Below are 24636 nucleotides of genomic sequence, written 5' to 3'. Positions count from 1 at the left end.
CTAAAAAGTGCTGTAAAATGCTGATTAAATGCACACATTTGTTAATTTAACAACGCACGTGCTTTGTAGTACGGCAGAAAGCATTGTTTCCACATAGTTATGTCTGTAACTGTAACATCATATCAGTGAGTATCCCTCGCTCCTTTCTTTTCTTGTGGAGTTCTGTGTGTTAAAAGATAATTGACATCAATATTAGTTCTCTTGACTCAAAATCAATTGTGATTTTTCTCCTACAGCTTTCTCTGCTTAGCTAGTCAAAGCTTTGACTGGTCAGCATGTGTGTCCCCATACAGTTTTTATTTTAGTAAAACTCTTTATGTTCAGATGAGACTTAGACAATCAAGGTAGGATGATAAAGTGGAAAAACTACATGGGCATGACAGTTGAGGTGAATTTTCAGCTGCAAATTTCTGTTTTGCCTGATTAAAACCAGGCACACAAAGCTGAATCTCTTGTGAAATTTCCAGGTAAATGTGCTGACATTTGGGTCATCTGTTTGACCCAAACATTGCTGTCTTGCAAATGTGGCAAGTAAAAATTTTTCAAAATCATAGTGAAAATAGTTTCATCAAAGATACTTGAAAATATCCTGCACATCCTCAGGTGCCACGCTTTCAGATGTTAGCCACCAATACGCATTCACTCATATGAACTAGCTGATGCTGAACTGCATTTATGTTGCATTTGTTTTGACGTGCAGTATCATACAGAAGATCTCAGAGTCTGATCTCAGGATTCTCAGCTTCTACAGCTGATGTCATGTTTTCAGAAGTGTTCTCTGCCATCTTGACACCTGAAATAACACCTGTCTTTCAGTAGTCCTCTGTGACTTCCCGTCCAGTCATCTGGCCCCCAGAGTGTACTAATGCATTAAATTATTGTTGCTTCAGTGCAGGACATAGTATTTCCTCTCACTGAATTTCATGAGGTTCCTCTCTGCCTAATTTTGTATCGTGATGAGATTCCTCTGAATGGCAATGTCGTGACTCTTTATTAATGAAGACTCCACTTTATACCATTTAGGATTAAGAAAAATTGTCTATTCCTCTGCTATGACAGCATTAAGGAAACTCTGGTGGTAGTGTTATGTTTTTGTTTCTTTGATTCATTCATTGGGTTTTTTTTTTGTTTTATTTTGCTGGAGACAGTCCCCTGCCAGCTGAGGCTCAGGACTTGCCCTGACCTGTTCATGGCTTATGGTAATAAATCCCTGACTGATAATAAAATGTTTTACAAAATTGACAATTTCTCTTAATTTGAATTAATCTCTGGAAACAGCACCCATATCTCTGCGTTATCTTCTACCAAGTGAAAACAAGTGCTTTCTGGTTCTATGTAGTTTCCTGTTTGCCACTGAGTTTATGGGGTCAATGATCTGATCTCTTTTAGTATGTTCTAGAGCAAGAACTCATATTTTATTTCAATTCAATTATTTTAACATACCATTAAAAGTTCTCAGGACTTAAAGACTTTTGCCATCTTCTCCAATGCTTCTGCAGCTTTAACGGAATCCAACAAAAGTCATAGAACATTCATCTGTGGACAGAATTTAACCATACATGCTGTTGCAGTTTGACCATAGATAAAGAAAGTGAGGATCATATAATACAACACAGGAAACTACTGGCTGTTCTTGCTACTGCACATTACTGATGCATTCCTGAACATCCCAAAGGTTCTCTTGTAGTTTATCATGCAGAAATGCAGAATTACATATCACGTGGCTTTTTGGTTGGTTGTGAAAAACATGATAGCATTGGGATCCTGCTAGAAAATCAAAATTCTAAGGCTTCAAAATTCCAGAGGCTGATTTTTGTTAGCTTATGGTGTACAGAAGACAAATTACTGAACTTAACCTTCATGCTTTAAACATTTGGATAATGTTATAGCCCTTGCAAAGCAGAAGTGCTGGCAAAACCGTACTAAATTCTAGATTATTTATAGAACGTAATCCAAGCTGCAAATGTAGATCCAGATTGAAAACACCCCAAAACCAGAATATTGAATTTAGATCATGATTTATTCCTATTTGGCAGTTTGGTCCATTTACAACATACTGATTCAAGAGCAGATTTTGATTTTGATTTTGACATCCATTATAGAAATACTTGAGGTTTATTCATTATTTCTAGATTATATTGGGTATATTTTCTGCAGTGTGGGGAGGTGGGGAAGAATCATCTCAATAAATGCTTGAGTAATTTTGGGAGAAATCAACGAGTTATCTAAATAATCCTGCTAAGTAGTTATTTAAGTACAAGGTAGTATATACAAGAGAAACAGCGAAAAAGAACTTTGCAGACAATATGGTACATGTTCAAATGCAAGCTCAAATACAGTCCTCAACATTTTTTATTGTTTTTTGGTATGAGAAGTGTCTCAGTACAAATTAGAGTGTGTTTTCAAAATGAATCCCTCCATCCTTAGGAAAACAGTATTAAATATGAATTACAGCTTAGAATATTTTCCTTTACTTTCATAACATCAGTGAATAATGGGGAAAAAAAAAAAGCCTCAAACACAACAAGCAAATCCAAACTTCATTCACAAAATTTCAACATTCCAGAAAAACTTGATGTTTGCTACGTCCATGAATGCTTCCTATTGTTTCCACTCACCAAAATAGCTTATTGACTACCATGATACTGTCTTTATTGTTGTGATCTAGTCTGAAACAATTCAAGCAGCCCCTTGAGCTTTCGTAACACATTCAGACAAAATTAATCTAAAAGCCTAAACTCTATTGCAATATAAGGCTTTAAATATTTCAGTAAACTCTGTGGATATCCTAGAATAAATATATCATCTGATGCGTGCATGTGGTGATATACTGTTTTCATATCCAATAGGTAATAGTCTAGAATGTTTCAAGTCCTTCAGTCATGTCATTTCAGTTTGAAGTATTTTTAGAAGCTACATTTTAAAAGGTAAAATGTGCATGTGTCCAGACAGTTTTTTAGAGTTCAATGTGTTGTTCTATTTTTATATGAGTCTTTTATATTCAGTGTATAAGTAACAACAAAAATGAAAATTGAGGTAACATAAATTCTATTTTCTTTTACTCAATAAAGTAATTTTTGTCCTTTATATTTCCTCTTCGCACTGTGACTGAAAGGGCGGAAAGGTATTCAGTTGTAATAAATGGAGGTTAAACTGAAAAAGCTTACTGCCTTAAAAAGCCTTTTGCCATCTATGAAAAAAAAAAAATATGATGTCTGTCATAATCTGAAATCTATGACTGAAGCTTACATTCCAAGTGTTTCCATTGAAATACAACTGTAGTTAACTGTATTTTCAGAAAGATTGTGACAGTGGTGGTAATTAATGATGCAGTGACTGAGGCAAGTTTTGACAAATAGAAAGTCTTGCTTTTAATCCCAGTTATAGGATCATGAGCTTATCAAATAATCTTTATGAACCTCAATTTTGTTATCTCTTGAATGAAATTGGTAGAATATTTTTTTGATTTTGCGTGACTAAAGATTCTGAAGCAAAGTTTTTTTTAGAATTTAGTATTGAGAAGATCTATTCACTTCAAAGGTCTGCCAACAAGCATCAGAGCTTACAGAAGATTTTATGATACTTCAGTTAGCTTTAATGAGAGGAGAAATTGACCTTTAATATTTGTATAGTAAAATAATAAAAGGTACAGACAAAGTTAATGTAAGAATTCTTACTTAACCCAAACAGCTTTAGGGGAGCATGAAGCCATTTGTCTCACTTTTTCCTTCTTTGTCAAATTTCCTGAGTGCCCAAGTTTGAATTTCTATGTGAAAAACAGCTCTTCACAGCCTCTGGAGGAAAAAAATATTTCATGTTAAATCTTGTAAAATTAATTTTAACAGGTTACTTCAATCTCATAGAATTCTCATAAACTCACTTTTCACATATTGACAATTTTTTAATGACATATTTATTGCTTGTAGCCTGTTACCGTGTTTAATAACATGCACTTCCTTATAAAAGGAAATGGGACCGGTCTGTGTTTTCTCTGAGTTGATCATATGTGCGTATTTAGTGACTGGGGGAGGGGGAAAGGGGAAGAGCATCAACAATGTCAGTAAGCCTTTTATGAGAATGAAGAAATTACAATATTTAAACTACCTTTCTTTTTTAACCTTGCTTTTAGGCCGCAAACAAGTAACCAGTCTTCTCCTGCCGTGCCTGATTTTCTTGACAAACAAACAAAAAAGGTACCAGTAAGTTTGTATTCTAAAATAGCGTTGCATTGTAACTTCAAATTCCTGAGTCCACAGTTCTGCAGCGTGTTCATGGCTGCTTGGCATCGCCATCCGAACATGAAACCGTTAGTAATGTTTTGAAGTCTTTGAGACAAAAGCCTGCTTGCTAAGAACTTTAGTTCTGTAGAAAGACAGGGAGGTACAGCGAATAAGAGAATCAAAAGGCTGGAAATTTGCTGCTGAGAATAAATGCTAGCAGCTCCCTGAGGTGATTTGTCTGTGCACTTCACTTTCTACAGATGTTAGAGCCTCTTTTTTAGTAAGGACCTGAGGTTCTTTGGTAGCACTTTGATATCCTGCTCGAATTCAATATGTGAAATGGAGGAGTCGCTCTGTGACTTGGAGCACAGCATAGTCTTTGAAGTCTGATCCAATTTTTGCTGCTTACCATTTGATGTTGAAAGGATGAAATGGAGAAAATGTACAGTTTTTGCCAGTAACTCTGCTGAGCATATGTAAGATTAAAAAAACAAAATCCCTTGGATGATGTACTTAGAAATGTTAAGCAGATTAATACCTTCCTATAGCTTTTTTCTAAAGATACAAATTAACTATGAGAGGAAATCAGCATACAGTGCATGCTATGATTTAACTGCATGAGGAAAGGGGATAAATAAGTTAAATGGAAAAATAAACAAATGTTTGTGACATGGATGTTAAATCAGTGGTGCTGAAACCCACAAGAATCTTGTGTAACTTTAATCTCGCATTAGTCATTTCTCAAAGAGTTGTGAAGAATACAAAGTTGCTCCCTGTGAGATCACAGGTATAAGTTATCATGGCAGAGTGAAATCAGCATGTTTCCTGAATGCCTAAAACAGTTTTCTTTATTCCAGAAGGATTGGGATGAGATTTCTGCTTCTTCCTTTACTGTAAAAAATACGTTAAAGATGAGTGATTCACAATTAATTAGCCAATCTCAGTCAATCACAGACCATCAATCAAGTCCCTTGAGACACTCTAAAAAAGGAGGTAAGGAAAACAGAGAACAATAATCATTCATTTACTGTTTATAAGCTGCACATTATCAGCATGTGACTTGCTTTATATACTCATTAACAATCCATTGGAAGCCAGGAAATATAAAGGAACCAACTTTCTTCTACATATTTTCAAACTGGAATTTTTTAAGAACTCTCAACTACCTGAGTTACAGAGGAGAGATATAGAGATTTCTGTAAAATAATTTCTATTGAAAACATGGCTAATAATCCTAAAATACCTTTCAAGAGTTTTAGCTTTTCTCTGCCTTCCAGCTTCACAAGTGGTAGACAGTGATGAAATCTCTCATGTTTGACAGAACGAAAGACAACATGTTTGTTTATACTCATCGTGATTTAGTCAGGAACATCTATAATAATTCCAAAATCTATGCAATCTGGTTTCTATTTCATTTGCTTATATATTATTTTTGCCATGGTCACTAATAGTTTAAGAACTTGAAATAAAGCATTATGACAGTTGTTGAGTTTTAATCAATTTATCATTTATTCTAGGAAATCAATACCTATCAAAATACTTTTCTCTGTCATTGTAATCATTAAGTTTTTGCTAATTCCTGGAAGCAAATATTAATACTGTATCACAGAATGCCTTCCACAAATTAAGATGAAGCAGATTGATAGTGTGATACCTGTGACTAACACCAAAATGGAATGATAATACATGAATTCCCAGCTTATTACTGAAAATGAATTGTTTATAATTTTCTCTTGTATATTAATATTTCTATTTATATATTTAGTGGGACACCTTTCATCTTGTCAGTCTACAAATGTTTATCTGAATATCCCTCATCCTGCAGTTAATGTCTTTAAACTTTATAACGTTCAGTTGAACAATTTATAAATTAAAGTTAAGAAGACAGGTACATATCTGGAGATCCTTCTGTTATACAAAATAACATAAAGTCAGTGTTTTTAGTCTTCTGCACAGGCATAATGTGTTTTCCATGCTAAAAACAAAGTGGTATGTAAACACAGCATGTTGAGAAATCCATTATACTTTCTTGATGCATTTCAGTCCATATGGATTTTGAATCCATAGTGTGGGACTGCAGGGAATGTGTGCATTAGTATCTTAAATTATTACATCTAAAACAATAAACCCGTCAAACAAAAATATCTTCATTGCAGCAAACCCTCTTGAGGAAAGCAGTTAGGACCCAAATCTGTCATCCTGACTGCCAATGGATATTGTACATTACTCTGCAACTAGTATCCTTGACATCAGTTACATTGTATCTGAAATTAAACAATTATAGACAGTAAAATTGGCAGAATTACAGCCTTACAAACATCTGATTCCAAGCCATTGCCTAGTAATTCAGAAAGACTTCAGAGAATATGAAGTCATAGAAGGATACCGACTGAAAAAGAGATAAATGCAACATTAATCTGAATATTTAAGAAACATGTATGTGTAAAAGAGTAAGCGTGGAAGGAATTTCTCAGTAAAGCGTGAAGATACTCAAATGATCCTATACATCATGCTTCCATGAATGACTGTTGGAGACGTAAACTTGCTGAATACTTCTTAAAAGCACAAAAGCACTTGTGTTCAGGTACTTTCACACCCTGTGCAATCTGTGTTCAGTCTTATTGTATAAGGTATATTTTTAAGTACAAAGTATTTTAACCTATTGTGAGAACCAAGTGAAATAGCAAATATTACTTTTGAAATAAGGATGTTTTATAATGTGAGACTATACTGCATGAGTTGTATTTCACCAAACAGAAAGCTGACAACGAGGTTGTCCAAATAATGTGGAGACTGATTTTTCATAATGAAACATCACTCTGCTATGCTACACATTCATATTGAATTCTTCTGTCATCATGGTGGTAATTCCATGAACCTGGAACACAAAGACAAACAGAGAAAGGAATGTGGTAGGGTTCTGCACCGGTCTCTTGCACAGTTTTGAAGCAGTGTTGTTATTTGCTAAAGGAGGGAGTCTTTATATGTAGGATTAAACTCAAAGTGGAGGATAGGCATCTCATTTTTCTTGAGGCCTCAGTAGGGTGGGGCTCTCTCTCAAAAGAGAGAAAATGGTTGACATGAGTTTACATGTTTCTGTATTTGTCAGTGTATTTATCAAGTGCACTAGTTTGCGTTTTGTCCAGCTTTCTGATATTGTAGGTTACTCACTCTGATCAGTAGTATGGACAAGGAAAACTAGACCATCAAATTTTCACAAAGATCTTGACACTCTGCAATCAATGCAGAAATAAAAGTTCTTTTCACTTCAAGAGGATTTCTACTGCGTCACAGAAAAACTGAACACTGTGACCAAACTGTGTGCAGTGCAAGTTAAGTGCATGCATGTGCTGTAGTGCCACAGGGTTCCAGGAGCTGGCTCAGTGCTGCCCAGGATTTCCCTTTGGCTCTGCCAGGGTGGTGGGGAAGGGCTAGCAACAAAGCCAAGGATTCCAACAACACACTCTGCCTGTTTCTGTTTGTTTTTAAGATGGAGTGGAGGATCCAGTCAATACTAATAATTGAGCCAGAAGTTAGTCATTCTAATCACAAAAACGTAGTGGTGACAGAACCAAAATATTGCAGAGATAAATAATTTCCAGAGGTTGAGTTGTTATATTTTCTTAGAAGAAATAAATAGAGAGAATATTTGAAATGATAAATAAGAAAGAAGTGATTCATGGAGAGCTCACCAATGTAACTTTGGCTCAAAAGTATATATGACTGAGATTGTCCTAAATGAATAAGAAATAGGTTTGTAAAAAGCTATTAGTATCTCTACATTGACCAGAGGACAACATAACTCTTAATTCTAACACAGACATTTTAAATGTGTGAGAGCATTGGAGTCTCTTACAGTGGATATTCTCATGTGGGAGAAAAGGACGTATTTCTTGATGTATATTTTCTGTCTTGCTCCTCATGCTTGGCTGCAGTGCTGAAATTTTGAGAAGCAGAGGAATTTGCCAGGGTTCTGAGATGTTCTGAATTATGCAGTCTGCAGTATCTCTAGCTCTATTTAGAAGCTGAGGTATTGAAACTTGCACTGTAGTTGTAAAAGTCAGAATATGCAATATGCCCTTTGATTTTATCTTTCATATTTTGAAAACTAATGGAAATTAGGATCCAGCCTTGTTTCAAGCTGGACTTACTCATTAGTGACCCATTTTGAATATTTGCCTTGCAATGTTTGTGGGTTTTTTTTTCATGTTGTGCTTCTTTTTTTTTCCTCTCTTCTGGTAATCATAAAATGCAGTTTGGTGAACATAGCTGTGCTGGCTTGGAAGAAACATGTAAAGGTAATCATTGCTTATTGCTCTGTTGGAGGGCAAGCATATAACAAAATGCGTTAGTGCTCGATGGCGATGAAGGCTGTTGCCCAACTTAGGCAGTACTGTACACTGTTCAATAAGGGGCATTGTGGGCAAAGGAGACAATATTCCCAAAAAGTTACTCTGTAGGTGTTACCACACAGGTGATGCTTACAGATTTGCCACTCTAAACAGGAAATTTAAAATGAGTTCATTAGGTGTTTGAGCTTTCATTTTCCAAAAATACCCCCTATTCTGTCTCATTTATCTGAATTCTTTTTCTGTGAAGATTAAAAGATAAATCATTCTGAGGAGACAGAAGCGGTCTGTATAATAGCCAAAGGTGTTGCCTTTTGTTTTTCCTTTGAAAGTCCTCTGTTGCTCTCCTTCCTTAAAAGTAATTTGTCTAAATGGGAGTGTATGTTTTTCTCTTTGTGTATAAACACAAACCTTGATTTATTCTCATAGCAGACGGAGCCACCAGTGAGAAAATGCAATCTTTATTTATTGGGCATGATCAGATTCCCAGCGCAAGTAGATTACTTGATTGTGCAAATTTTCTGAAAGCACAGAAATTCTCCTGAACAGAGTCCAAAGTATAAGGGCACAGAGAGGCCTGTTACCTCAGAGTTGTTTGAAATGAAGATGATCTTATATGGCATTTTTTAGCATTTTATAGGCCTAAACATAGCTTGTGAAAACAACAGTGCAAGGAGGAGGTACAATTAAGTGTAACAAGAAGATAAACTTAAGTTCTTGGTCTCAAACAAGTCGTGACACCTTCCACAGTAGTTCTACTTGCAAGTAGGTCACAAGTCCTACTTGTCCTACTTGTCCTACAAGTCCTAATGTTTTAAATTGTTTAGTTGTTTTAAACTGGGAAATAACTTAGCCTCAGCTAAGATAGTCTTAGCTATTTTTTGACAGTTGGACTAGATAATCTTAGAGGTCTTTTCCAATCTTTACGATTCTTCGATTCTATTCCAGCTAGAAAACAGCTGTCATTTTAATTGTGCTAGCTATTTCTAATTAAGACTAGAGTCCATGCTGTGATTGACCACAGCAATCTTCTTTCCTACCATGTTGTAACATGTCCTACCTCATTCTAGGTAAGATGCTTTAAAAGCAGAAGAAAATCTTAGAGTGAGCAGTTGCTATAGATAATTGCATTTATAAGAGGTATTGATGCAATTGTTTCAGAAAAATCACTTTATCCGCATAGTAAATTTCATAAAATTCAACTGTTATCTTAGGATGCTTGGACAAATGCTCTTCTGAATCAGTGTCTTTAAGATCTTAAATGTCAAGAAGCCAATTAAAAAAATGTTTAAGCATTTTGCAAATATCTTGCTTAACATTGCTAGTACATTTCAGATATTTCAGATTTCAGATATTGTCTTTCTAATGGGAGTAATGTTGAAATCTGAATGTAAGTCAAAGGAGTATTTGGGTAAAGGCAAATGGAAATGTATTACTTTGGAAAGCATTTAGAATATATTTGTACTGAGCAAAAAGATTTACATAGCTGATTACTGTAAATTTCCATACTTTAAAAATTTTATCTACTGGAAACGATATGACAATATTAATATACAAACATTGTTTCAGGTATTCATTGTTCTGTCTTAATGGCAGAATAATCTTAGTAGGCAAATTATACCAATCATAGATACATGTGCATTGTCTTTCTTTGGTGCTATGGCAATAGGGTGCTCAAAATTAAAAAATCTCACCCAAGCCACAGCAATTATACTTAGGTGTATGGTCTTTGCTCCAAAGTAGATTTTCTTTGAAAATACTCTGTAGGCTGCCTCTGTCTCAGCCCTAGAGTACAGCCTTGATTTGATGTCTTTCATTTGTACATCAGGTGTTCTTAAATGCAGGGAATATATCCTACTCTGCATGGTAATTTTATTTTGTATTGTAATTTTAACTGTAATCTCACGTAATTCCTATTTGTGCATTGTTTTTTTTAAAAAAAAAAAAAAGATGGCAGCAATGGCAAAGCAATAGTCATTAGTGATTTGGTAGTGGGCACTTTTTATGCTTTAACTCAGAGAAAGCCAGTATCCTAGCATGACTGTAATAAGTATTATGATAAAAGTCAGGATGTATCTCAGACAAGATAGGGTATCAAGACACGGATGTTTTGAACCAAGGAAGCCGTTTTCCACAAGTGAGATATCAACCCAAGGCATTCAGCTGTTGGTCTCTGTGCAACTCAGCTTTCTATTTGTCTTCATCTATTTAGAATTATTTTTGGTCATATAATCAGGAGTTTCATTTCATCATTTTTAAGCCCCCCACTGAGACTAATTTTACATTGAAGGAATGTAAATCATGAAAAACTTGACTGTAGCCAGTAAAGTCAAAACAGTAATTGAAACTGGGTCTCTTAATTTTAATAAAACTGACATAAAAAATTCTCTGCATATCTAGAATTCAAAGGTTTCGGGGGTAGGACTTTTTTGAGTTTTTTTGTTTGTTTGTTTTTTGTTTTTTTATGAGTTGGTTAGGTTTGAGTTGGTCATTCTTTTACTAAATAGAATAATAAGATCATGGAACAGTCTGAACCTTACAGGAAACACTGAAGAAGCCAGAGTAGCATTACTGAGTATGATCTGGTGGCACTGAACTTGCTGTAGCTCTGTACAAGGGCTATGAGATTTCCACAGTAATCTCCTGTTATGTACCACATTGCAGACGAGTTGAATCCTAGGTCAGAAGAGTTGCTAATGAAATATGTTTTGTAATGAATTTCTGTGGAAAGGATCCTCCCTCAGCAGTGTCTGCTTCTTTTGAATAAAAGTCTGACTGGACACGAGCAGGAGAAAAAGTAGCTTCTTTTCCTTTTTCCCTTTAGTGATCAAGTATCACCATTTTACTATCCTCTTCAGTTGTGTGATCTATACTGGACTTTGAGCATAGTAAACAAAAAATCACATTTGCAAATCATTCATTTTTGTCTTCAGGAAAATATATAAATAGAAATCATATGAAGGAAAATATACTTTTTTAGGATGTCTCTTGAGAAAATAAACTGAAAATAAAACTATATCTCAAGAAATCATTATTGTTTCTGTCATTATAAGAAATGATGAACACCTCGAGTTGTGAGACTGTTTATGCAGGTGGATTTTCTTGGTGCAAGTAAACTATTACTGTGCACTGGATTGTATGTGGTAGAACCCTGCAAGAGGCTTCAGGGGGGACCTGCCCATCCCTTGGAGAGCCCAATATTGATTTTTTTGGATCAGTACAGTTAGCTTCATGGGCCATTGAGGTGAGAATCACAGTACCTCTATTGTAGTATTTCAGTCCTTCAATATGTAGTTCCAGTGTAGATTCAGAAAATCTGACTCCAAAACATAAATCATGTCTGTTGAACTGTGATCTGTGATTTACACTGATGACTTTTGTATTCTGAACTGATTCTCTCACAGATGCTTTGTTAAACCTTTTGCTACTCTGTGATGGCAAGATTTGCAGGCTACATTCTTCTTAAGACCAACAAATCTGAAAATAAATTATGCTGTTCTTAAGTTTTTCTTTACTGTTCAGCTTCTTAATTGTTTTTTTTTTTTTTCCCTCCAACAGACAAAGACACAAACAGTTGACAAGTGATAAATAAAAGCTTTGATTTGTTAAACACATGTTAGCTCTGTGTTTAGCCCTAGGCAGTGAATTTCATTATAGACTGGTTTACTTCTGGATTGGTTATTGTGATTACTTACTATGCAAAAGGATTTGACCTGCAATCATGACTGATTAGTATCAAAGGTGAGAGATAAAATAAAATGCATGTTAACTGCATGGGTAAACTGCATGTATAAAAAGTTACAGACAGCTGGACTCACTATTTGTTCTATAATATGCTGATATTCAGCTCATGTTAACTGCATTGCAATAAAAAGAGAATGTATATTTCTTATTCAAAAAAAAAAAAGTATGATCAATTTAATGAAGTCAAATAATAGACATAATAATATTGTGCCACAGATACAGGTTTTAGAAGGAGTTCTGTTTCTCCCCTTAGAACATATTGTCCAGAGATATCTTTCTGACCCAAACTGCATTTCACCTTCTGTATCTGTCTTGGTTTTCTCTTCATGATGTACAGGTCTGTCTGAGAACCCCTTTTTGCCGTTCCTTTGTTGGTAGTTGTATGGGAATAGCTGAATCATGGCCTGAACCTCTGATTGACCACCTGAGGCAAGCAATGAGTCAGCCACGGGAGCACAGGTGAAGACAATTCACCTGTGCTACTGGAAGGGGTGGAGCATGGCTGCACCTCTCCTAAATCCCATTTAAATGCTGACTGCCACTGAGGAAGGATCTTTCCCTAGAGACCCCTCCTTGTGGAGACTGTTGTGAGCTGGCAACATCAGTAAGCATTTTCCATTTATTATCTTCCTCTTGGGATAACCTTACTTAGCTTAACTTTCCTATATATTTCTCAATTATAACATCTCTATATTCATTGATTATACAGTAGTTAGACTTTTTATCGTACAGTACTTCCCTGATCTCTTGTTAATACTTGAAGTTTCTCTAAGAGTTCTCTAGCCTTATTTATATTAGTTAGCCACCACTGCTAGACCTCTGAAACAGCAGCATGTTTCAGATAGCCAGGGAAATAACATGGTTCCCAATTCATTGTTCCTTCATTTCTAAATGGTTCCATAAAGTATTGAACCCCCGCAGTATGAAAATTGTATTTGTCTTCTCAGTGTAGTTCCTTTATCTCTGAGTTTATTTAACCACAATTGATATTACTTTATATTTGGTATTTCCTGTGTTTCGCAAAGAAAAAGATGATTCAGATACTGTTTTAATTTTTTTTCCCAACACCAGAAAGTTTTGGCAGTGTTTTTATTTCAGGTCTTTTTGTAAGAAAAGAAAGGTTAAACAATTCATCGTTAACTGTGATAGAAAAATGTCTTCTGCTAGCTGTAAGTTACCAAGTTGTTTCTGGTTATTTGCTGATATTTGAAATTAGAACTGTAAATAGAAATAGATGGAGTTCAGATCTTCACTGCATGTTGTATGCTGTATGCGTTCTGGAGTTGCTTACATCTTTATATTTCTCTATGAATAGTACTGAGAGAAAATGCAGTGGTAAAAGTGGTAGCGTAATTAATGTGAAGGTGACAGAATGGTATGTTAAGTATGAGATAGCTCTGTAAGCACTGTATCAAATTTATTTCTGAAAAAAATTGAGATTTTGAAATCTTACGTATTTTGTATGTGTTCAGGTTTTTTCTGTTTTTTAAGTTGCGTAATTATCCCAGTGTAGAATTGTAGACTGTGATTAACTACTGAAAGTCATACACAGATTAATAGAAACCATGGTGTATAATTTGTATGGCTGATCAATGCAAATGAATAAAATAATGCCTCTGACAAGTAAAGTATAGATACTTGGGACAAAATATTTGCAATGGCACATGTATCTCTAGATGTTCACAAGTTATTCACAAATAATTTTGATCAGTAGGTTTTCCATTCTGTAAATGATGGACTGGTAGTGAAGTATTTGGGTGGAAAGAAATTATCTTAGATAATGTATTCATTCTTACTGAATCACTCAGTTCTGCTAATAACAATGATTGTGTTCCTTTGCTCTACTTCATTAGCTGTTTTACATTTCAGTTCTCTCAAGAATTATCTCAATTGGCTTAAAATGGCTAAGTTGAATATAGCAAAAGCAAATACTGGCTTCTAATAGTAATTACTATCTTGTAGAGATCGTTTCTGTCCCCAGGCAAGGATAATCTTTCTTGAGAATCTTTCTTGCATATGGAGAGAATTACTGAGAGCCAGTTGTGCTCATGTGTTGGCTGACATTGGCAGTTCACCAGAAATTAAAGGCCACACTTCCACCTTTCCTGCTTGTAACACCTGTCCCCTAAGGGAAGATAAGAATACCACAGTCACAGGAGGAATTGTTGCCAATATGGGAAGGAGAAGCTGCTTTCTTACATGCTATCAGACAGGCAACAAGACTTTATAATAACTTACAAGAATGGTTTAATGAATTCTATTATTTATCTTACTAAAAACATCAAAGGACCAATTCTTTGTCTCTAAGGTTTGTTCTGTTTGGCACAGAGCATCTCTCATAGAAGCATAAGCAATGAGCGTTGTGAAAAGGTGGCAAACACTATATAACCAAAAAGTAGCCTCTTGCTTGCTGTGGTAGTTTGGCCTCCTGGCTGGGCCAAGTCTGTAGAGGAGAGTGGAGGAAACAGTTGTGAACAGCTGAACAGCATTATGAGTGCTGGTGAAAGATCCTGTCAGATGGGAAATGTGTAAGATGACACTTTAACATTTTGTAAGGAAACAAACTTGGAGAATGTGTGATTGCCTAACATTTAGGTTGGATAACTATATCAATTCTTTACCTTGAGCTGGACTTAGTTCTCTCTGTAGGTTGTGAAGTATGTCTTTGGCTCTTTGGCCATGGCTTTGTGAGAGTAGTGCTGTTTTTGGGACACCTTTCACCACTGTGCTTATGTTTGCCTCATGTGCACACATACAAGACACATTCAAAATGAGGAAAAAAAATATTGTATTGTTCCAGCCTCTTTCTTTAGTTCTGGATTTGCAAACAGCAAAAATGCCCTCCAGCAAAATGGTGCAATTGTTTTTTCTACTCTCTTTTAATGCTGTTCTTTACTGCATATTCTTAGTTATGATAAAAAGAGCATAATTATCCAGTGAATAACATTCAGCTTGTGGGCTCTGAAAGGCTTTTTTGCAGGGAGGAAAAAAGTTTGCTGCAGGTCCATGAAAAAAGTCCTGTGAACTAATCTGAGTAGCAGCTTACATGGGTGTAGTACTAAAATTTCAAAATAACCAGCCATTATAATTAAAAATATAAACATAAAAGAGATATTTGTGTAACAAAAAATCTTTATGTTGTTGATTTGTTTTTAGAGAAGTTCAGATCTGGATCTGGTGTCCCAAAGGTGTACAGATAGAAGATTCCAGCTTGGGCCCACCTCTTATATTTTGCTCATCAGACTTACAGACAAGTGATATCAATTCCTTTGATCTGTTGTTCTCCATGTGCTTACAATTAATCTTTCATTCACAAGAAACTGATAAATTGGAAGTACTGCTGTTTATAAGCTCTTAAAGATCTGGCCCTGCCAGTGGTATTCAGAACTGCTGTTAGGAATCTATAGTAAATATGTTTTCTGTCTACTGTGTTAAGAATCATTCTTTGTGCCTTTTGATCATTGATTTAGGTCCCAAGAAGGGTGAGTTCCTCCCCTTCATGCACAAAGGAGCTTAACTATGTTAGAAAAATGAAATTTCACATGGGCAGACAGAGTAGCTTGCAAACAGTACTCTGTTCTGAAACATTCACTGATAGAAACAGTCAACAGAGACAGCCAAAAGCAGAGATGTTTCACAGCCTTGAAAATTAAGCAGGATTTTCATTATCATACTTAATTATCATAGGCAACTCACAGCCTTACATGTTTTAATTCAAAAATTACTTACGTAGCAGTGCTGTTCAGCACAAGCTTGTCATGACACATGTTGAAGAAAATCATAGTTTCACAAAATTCACAAAAACTCAGTCTCCTTTTCCCATCCACAAAGTAAACATGCACAGTCAGAAAAACAATGAATATCAGTCATTCTGCAGTTTAAATTCTGTTATTTGTAGAATTGCAGTGTTTTGTAGTGTGATTGGCAAGGATGGGCAGTCAACATTTTTGGCTTAGCTTCCTGTTTTAAAAAAAAAATTAACAGAAGTATTGAAAAAAATAGAATGTTTTCCTGGAGAAGTGGTCCACTGGTAGGGCAAAAGACACTGACCATAGCAGATGAAACCATGGGGAAGGTCACATGCAGAGAAAAGCTGAGAGGCATATAGACAGACAATGTGAACAGAAAGCAAGCCAAAAGTGGAATAGAAGGAATACACCATCAAAGCAGAAAGCCTGTGTAGAGAACCAGGACAGAGAAGGAAGAAAGAGGAAGATGAGATTGGGGGGGGGGGGGGAAGATGGAGGGGAAAAAAAAAAAGCATTTTGTTTCAATAATGACAGAACACTCAGTAACCACAGCAGTGAAGTATACTGCTGTTTTCTTTAGCATTGCTTTCTCATATGCATGCTGAAGAAAGAGGAAAGTTTAATTTTAGCATTAGAGTATTTGAAAGGAGTACATTGCTTTCTTACTGAAGGAGAGGTATCTTTCATGCAGTCTTGAAAGGCAAGAAGTTTTTGAAGGATTGTCAATACTTATTAAACTATCTCCTTTGTTGTAGTACCCATACCAATGCCTTGTTAGTTTGCAACAGTTTGCACCATTATTGGAACATAGTTTTTCTTTATGCTTATGAAGTGTGTGCCTTTGAAAGAGTAGAGTGATAATTGCTCCAAAATCTTGGAAGATAAGGAACAGACCTGGTGGAATAAGGGAAATTTTCCCTTGTGTAGTGCAACCTTTCCTTCAGTTAAACTTTTTTTAATTATTATTTATAAATTTTTGAGGCTGTCCAAAACAAACAAATAGTAAAGTGTGTCCATAATGTCACAAGAAATGAAGAGAGAAAATAAAATACAAGACTCCAAATAGCAGTTACTTAGCAATTCACTCAACTTTAGAACAACATTCCAAAAAATTAACTGGGAGAGGGAAAACTGAGATTACTCCTACTGGACCTCTAGCACTTACAGCCTTGCATTCTGTATTTCACTGTCCTATTAAATGCAGTTATACAACTACAATGCCTTCTACTTTTTGGTAGGCATATTTCTAAAAATGATGATCTCAACAGGATCTAAATAAATCACTATTATACTGCTAATTCATGCTGAGTTGAAATATGCCATAATTTTCTTTGTGGATTAAATGAGGAGTCATTGAGCGCATGAGTTAAACAGTTTGATTTTAAATGAGTCAAACTTAATTTTCAGGCAGATCTTGTCTTCGAAAAATTGTTCAATTTTTTTGCACCATTTTACCTTCTAACATTATGGGCTTTTTCTTCTGTTTCCATCCATCTCTTTATTCAAAGTTGGGCCTAAGCAAGGGATTAAGGCCTTTAGATTTCAATTTGAATTCATTAACCTAGTACTGTTTTGCATCTACCATTTCAGATTTTGGCAGGAATTCTAAGTTCACATTCTTCTAGAGCTTTTTGTGGTGCTAGTTACTTTTCCTTTAAGTCCTATGACTATGCAGGGTCATCTGAAGCAGAACAAGATGTGCCTTGCTTTTGGGCATGATTCTTTAACCACTTTCAGCTGAACTGATAGTTGCTTCTGAGAATTAAGGCACAGCTTATCCTTCAAGTTGGCAGACAAATTCAAATCAGTATTTAAGGTCAGCCTTTATTAGTGGGTTCTCAAGATCCAGTCCATTGCAAACTCAGTGGTTTTATTCCCTGTTGCTATTTAAAAAAAAAAAGTCTCCCAATTTGATCTCTACTTAAGTCAAATAGAACATAATAAGACTTTGGGGGGAAAACATTGTTTTGTGTTGTTGCTTATGTCTTAGTTTTAAACCAAAAAAAAAAAAAAAAAGATAAATGACATGGTATTCCCTTGATATTGTCAAATAATTTCTCCAAAGAAATCAATTTCAGTAGTAAGAATACTACTGAATATCCTTAGATTTGTAGTTCCATTTGTTACAGACAGAAGAATTAGTTTCTCCCTCACATGTGTTCCTTACAGTCCTCTGTAGGTGTTCAAAGGCTCACACTGCTGCTCTTTGAGGTAACAACCACAGCAGAAAAACATGCTTAAAGGAATCATGAGAGGTCTTAAAACAGAGTCAAAGGAAGTCAAGAGATGTTTTCTAACATGGAAATCCTGAATTTGAACTGAAGAATCAAGAGATGCAGATCTGATTTGTCTGAAGGAGCGTTATTTACTTTCATTATCTGCAATGTAATAAATAAACATTGCTATAAGAGTTTTCAGTAGAACTTGGGATCAGATCATTAAGAGTTTCCAAAAGCCCTTTTCTGAGGGAAAATAGAGCTACAGTCTCCAAAGTATTCAGTAACTCTCCAAATAACCATTCATGCCAGTTAAGATTTGCAAGATTTGCCATAGGAACCTGGCTATAATCTAGATATTTGAGATGGCTTTCAGTAGCTGAAACTGGGAGAAAAGGAGAGGATTCAGTAGTACAGAGACTTTTTCCTGCATACTGCAGCGTTTTACCCTAATGGCTTTGGTTCAGGTTTGTACTGCCTTGCTTTAGCAGGCTTCCTATCCTGGGATGAGTCAGTGCAAAGACACGGAGCTGGCATGCAGAAAACACACTTTCTATGCTTGGAGTACTCTCTGAAGAGACTTCAGGGTAACTCTAAATTAGGCCCATTATGCTTAAGTTCATCATGTATCCTCATGCTACACCATGAATAAGCATGGCTGATGTGTAAATCTAGCCCATTGTATCTGGTTTACATTAGTTAAACTAATGCTTGGGATCTTGTTTGGTTTTGTTCATACCAACATCAGAACACTGAGTAAGAACAACAAATCAGAAACAAAAAACACAAACATTTAAAATACTGCTCCCACAGATTGAAGCACCAAGTGTGTTTTATATAAACAATTTGAATAAACGTGGCTGGACTTTTTACCACATTCTTTCCCCTGAAGGACCCTTTGAGACAAAAACAAACTGAGCAAAACAAGTTTTGGTGGGATGGGCCTAGGCCTGTTTCATGTAAGTGGATGACAGAGCTCGGAGCAGGAAGGCAACAGTGTGCTGAAAGCTGGTGTGCATTGTGTTTTGCATGTTCCCAGCCCACTTGCCAGGAGTGATCTAGAACTGAAACAAGGCCCTCTTTTTACTGGAATGCAGGGAAGGAGGCCTTCACTAATCTAAAACAGTTCTGCTGTTTGAGAACAATAGACTTTACTAATTTGATATTCTGATTATGCCATCTTCTCATGTGAATGTGTGGTCTGTAGTGCCAGGTCAGGAAGGTGAGAGTTTCTGAGAACTGCTCCTTCTCTTATGCGGGTCATTAAGGTAGTCTGTGTTCTACCACAGTACCCTTTCTTCTTCCCTGTGGGTAGGTAGCATCACAGGGGAGATGAGGAAGTAGTTGTCTTCAGCTCTTGCCAGAACTGTCTAGCCACAGGAGTCTGGAATGAGTTATAACCCATGCAGCTGTTTGGCATGACTCTGCCATGACACAAAGCCAGCAGAGCTCAGATGGCAGTTGCAGAGGTGCTTGCAGAGCTGTTTCAAGTAGGAAAGTCCAAGATTATTTTTATGTGCATGTGCCATGTGTCCTGGTGTTATAAGGAGGGAGGCAGGAGTTTTCCAGATCCTGGTGATGAAAAAAAATGGAAGGCAAAGTTTAACTTGTAATAGCTGCATGAACACATCTTAATGGGGTCACTTTCATAAAGTACTCTGATGTAGTTTCTGTAGATGCTGTGTCATTGAACTGAGTAAGTCCCCTAACTGAAGCAGAGGTGAAAGTGAACATTGAGTCTTACTGTGGAGCATGATGCTTAACTTTCAGAAAGTTTCACTGGATAAAAGTGATACAGATTATTAATAGTATTGCTTATTGGGATTTTTATTTAGCCTCGTATTCAAAAGCTATTCCTTTATTTCTAAACCTCCACATTTGCATCCCTTTGATATGAAATACTTGTGAACTAACTAGAGAACAGAGCTGTGAGTTCAGTAGCCAAGAGATCCTTGATTTATTAGCACAGACTTGTTTGTAGCATCTCCTCCTTCTGAATATAACAAGTGCAGCAGTCACAGGCTGATGATGAGGGGCCCAATCCTTCACGGTGGGGTGGTTGTTACTCACATTTCTTGTTTAAAGTTCATAGCACTCATTGCCTAAATAAGATCATTCAGTGTGAAAGAGATGGAAGTGTGGATTCTAAATGATTGCTTAGAATTAGAAGTTTAAAGTATGGATTGGAAAGTAAATTGTGTTTAACAGTATAGGTAACTGCTAACTGGGAATAGTCTTTTCTGTGTGATGTTTTGTATTCAAGACGAAGAGTTTATATTATCTGTGTTGTGAAACAGTAATGAGCAGTAATTGTGATAGAAGTTCAGAAGGTATTCAAGATGTAATAACTAACTGATGCATTGTCCTCTGCAGTGCCATTAAGACACTTAAAAGAGAAATTTAAATGACATGTAAGACATTCTGTCACCTAGTTAATCTAAACGCAATTATGGATGTGCAGTTGATATTTGGATAAGTAATGCTCTACTAATGATGCTTCTGCAAATAACTTTGAGAAAATAATTTAGTTGCGTAGAAATTTCAGAATAATGTTTGCAGTGCTTGTCAGGTTTATGGAAGTTCAAGGATGCTGATGTGTCGTCTTTTTGGTGTATGTGTATGACTATAGCTTGCACGTTTCTGTGAAACAAATGTGCTTTTACCGTAGTATTACACAGGAGGAATTCTAGGGGAGAGGGGGAAATAGCCTGCTGTAGTTCAGCAGAATTAGCAGTCTTCTCACTGGAGAAATTGCCATGCACAGAACCAGGCAGGCTGTGTTTGCAGTTAGAAGACTTAGAAAAATGTAACTGTACTGCAGATGTATGTCAGCAAATCTCCTTGCTGGAAAGGTTTCTGAACACAGTGCAGCAATTCTTAAAGCAGTTTGCCAGATGGAATGAATTGTTCTGGTAAAATAATAGCAATATTTCTAGCTGGGGACTTTAATCCAAGTAATAGTAAGAAATAAAGAATTGATAGAATTTGCCAACGTGGACTAGACTGTAAACTAAATTGCTGTTCAGAGAAAGGGACAAATTTTGATTTATTTGCCTCCAGAAATTTTCACTGCCTTTTTTAGGAGCAGGCTATGGACCTTCTGCTTGGTGTGGCCCAGTAGAGTCATGATCCACAATGCCATTGCAGCACAGGATTAAAGAGCTTGGGTTTTCACTCGGCATGAACTGTGCCAAACATGGCCTCATGATCAAACTTAAGGCTTTCCCTTTTGTCTGAGATGACATTTGGATAAGCACCAAATTTTAGTCGTGCAGATTCCTAGAACAATCAAAATAGAAGCATGGAGCTAGAAATGCATAAGGGTGCTGGGTTTCAGGCCTGTATTCACAGCTGAGTTAAAACAGTGGAGAACGTTCCATGAACTCAGTGGATTTTTTTTATGAGGTCAGAAAAAAAAAGAGCGACTAATAAACCCAGCACAACCTAGTTTCCTTGGAACTGCCTTTTCTGATACTAAAGAACAGTGCTTTTTTTATTACTTTTTTTTTTTTTACCACAACATTCATTTTCTTGTGGTATTTCTGAATCAATTCAGATTTTCCAAAACTTAAAGGTTGAGGATGGATATGCATCCAGGAGCTACACACAGGATGTGGTTGCAGCTACAAACTGCCCATTCTCCAACTTCCAGTTAGAGAGTGGAAGTCAGTTTTTTCAAAGCTTTCTTAATTTCTTTTGGAAACTCTTGGACATACAGTTCTGCAGTATTATGTAGGCAGGGAGAATTAGCAAGCCTTGCTACAAGTTTATTATATAAGACCCAATATAAAATGACTAGAATAAGCTTTTGTTTTCCAACTAGTGCATTCATAAATACTACTCCATGGACTTGTTGAGTAGCATTTTTGAACTTGTAGATGCAAATGCTTCCCACGTAATCAGAGATTCTTTACAAGTGTGAACAGATATGACAGTCCAAAGCATCTTCTTCGCCTGTTCTTTGTTTCACTGATTCCCATAGATTTCTGCTCTCTACTTAACCACAGTGTTAAGAAAAACTGCCCTATGCAACCTATTAATGAGCAACATACTATAATGTTGAAAAGATAGAATTGATTTAATATCTTCCAAAAACATAAAAACAAATTGTTGTTTTTAATGTCTGAGATTAAAAGTATGTTTGTTTGTTTTCAAAAAGCAATCTAAAGCATTGTGTCTAGAATTAGTTCAATCTGTGAAAGCATCCTTCTTTCAGAAATCAACTCTCTTGATCCATTTTAAGTACATGTTCTGCAATGGTCTTTGATCACATTTAATGTCATTTTAAAATGTACCTAAATGTAAAAGGCTGCAGTTTATTTGGTCATTATATAATTTGTCTAGATTGATCAGTTTAATATCTGATTTTTCAAGATTTCCTCACAATTCTGAAATTTTAGCAATGCAGATATTTTCTGTTGCCCAAGGCAATAATAGATGTGGTGTGCAAACACTGCTTTAAAGCGGGTGTCTGTCTGCTGATTTACATATTTTAAAAGTATTAAGATCAAAAGTAATGAGAATTTAATCCATATGGCATGTAGAAGATAAATAGGAATATTAATACTGTATCAAATACTAATTAAAGGAAACACCAGTCCTATTTTTAAAATCTTGCATACAGATGAAAACAAAGTCATTGCAATGTTAAGATCTGATTCTTAAAGTAAGAATTAGCAGTTTTCAACCGCAACTTCTAAACGTGAATCTGAATTCAAATGGGAGGTCAAGTTCTGGTTTCATAGTACTTAGCAATACTAAAGCAGTATTGCTTTTTGTCAGAGCATCTCAGATCACTCTAAAACTACAAACTACCAAAAAATTTTAAGATGGCAAATCCCTTTCATTATAAAACAGACAACTTTCATTATAAAACAGACAACTGGGAGAAAAGGAGGTTATCAGGAATAGTCAGCATGGGTTCACCAAGGGGAGGTCGTGCTCAACAACTCGGTGGCCTTCTATGATGCTGTCACATGCTGGGTGGATGGGGGAAGAGCAGTAGATGTAGTCTACCTTGATTTTAGAAAGGCATTTGATACTGTCTCCCACGACATCCTTATAACAAAGCTGAGGAAGTGTGGGATAGACGAGTGGACAGTGAGGCGGGTTGAGAACTGGCTGACTGGCAGAGCGCAGAGGGTCGTTGTTGGTGGTGCAGAGTCTGGCTGGAGACCTGTAACCAGTGGTGTCCCCCAGGGGTCTGTGCTGGGTCCGGTCTTGTTCAACATCTTCATCAATGACCTTGATGAGGGGATAGTGGCCACCCTCAGCAAGTTTGCTGATGATACGAAGTTGGGAGGATTGGCTGACATGCCTGAAGGCTGTGCTGCCATTCAGCGAGACCTGGACAGGCTGGAGAGCTGGGCAGTAAGAAACCAGATGAGGTTCAACAAAAGCAAGTGTAGGGTCTTACACCTAGGGAGGAATAATTGCATACACCAATACAGGCTGGGGGATGAGCTGCTGGAGAGGAGCTCTGCAGAGAGGGACCTGGGCGTCCTGGTGGACAACAGGTTGGCCATGAGCCAGCAGTGTGCCCTCGTGGCCAAAAAGGCCAATGGCATTCTGGGGTGCATTAAGAAGAGCGTGTCCAGCAGGTCGAGGGAGGTGATCCTCCCCCTCTACTCTGCCCTGGTAAGGCCTCATCTGGAGTACTGTGTCCAGTTCTGGGCTCCCCAGTACAAAAAAGACAGGGATCTCTTGGAAAGAGTCCAGCGGAGGGCCACAAAGATGGTGAAGGGCCTGGAGCATCTCCCCTATGAAGAAAGGCTAAGTGAACTGGGTCTGTTTAGCCTTGAGAAAAGAAGACTGAGAGGGGACCTGATCCAGGTTTATAAATATCTGAGATGTGGCGGCCATAGCAGTGAGACCAGTCTCTTTTCAGTGGTACGTGGAGACAGGATGAGGGGAAATGGACATAAGCTGCAGCATAGGAAGTTTCGCACGAATGTGCGTAAGAACTTCTTTACGGTGAGGGTGACGGAGCACTGGAACAGGCTGCCCAGGGAGGTTGTGGAGTCTCCTTCTCTGGAGATATCCAAGTCTCGCCTGGACGCCTACCTGTGCGACCTGGTGTAGGGAACCTGCTTTGGCAGGGGGGTTAGTCTCGATGATCTCTAGAGGTCCCTTCCAACCCCTACAATTCTGTGATTCTGTGAAAAGAAACTAAAATGCAGAGGGTTTTTAACTTGCCTAAGACTATGTGCCTGTAAAAGTGCTAGGCCCTAAAATGGATGTATTCTTGGGAACCCTGATGGATTTTAATCAACTCTCGTATGCAGACTGCAACAGGAAGAGGAAAAAAAAAATGTCATCAGCTCCATAAAAAACTTACTTGATCAAGAGCAGTCAAAAT

The 24636-nt window shown here is 36.8% G+C and overlaps 1 protein-coding gene across 2 annotated transcripts in view; it reads left to right on the top strand.

Moving 5' to 3' along the window:
* The window catches only part of MYO3B (myosin IIIB), a 196765-nt gene that overhangs the window by 148839 nt on the left and 23290 nt on the right, over positions 1 to 24636 (top strand). Inside the window, exons 33-34 of one of the 2 annotated variants that reach the window (XM_085228887.1) lie at positions 4130 to 4193; positions 5081 to 5213. In XM_085228887.1, the coding sequence (XP_085085013.1) occupies positions 4130 to 4193; positions 5081 to 5213 (197 nt within the window). Of the gene's footprint in view, positions 1 to 4129; positions 4194 to 5077; positions 5214 to 24636 lie in introns of both variants that reach the window. The other variant, XM_031554299.2, reaches the window with a different exon arrangement.

Source organism: Meleagris gallopavo, chromosome 7, assembly GCF_905368555.1.
Source record: "Meleagris gallopavo chromosome 7, MGAL_WU_HG_1.1, whole genome shotgun sequence".
Taxonomy (NCBI): domain Eukaryota; kingdom Metazoa; phylum Chordata; class Aves; order Galliformes; family Phasianidae; genus Meleagris; species Meleagris gallopavo.
The sequence above is the reverse complement of the archived record's forward strand: the minus strand, read 5'-3'. Positions and strand labels throughout refer to the sequence as shown.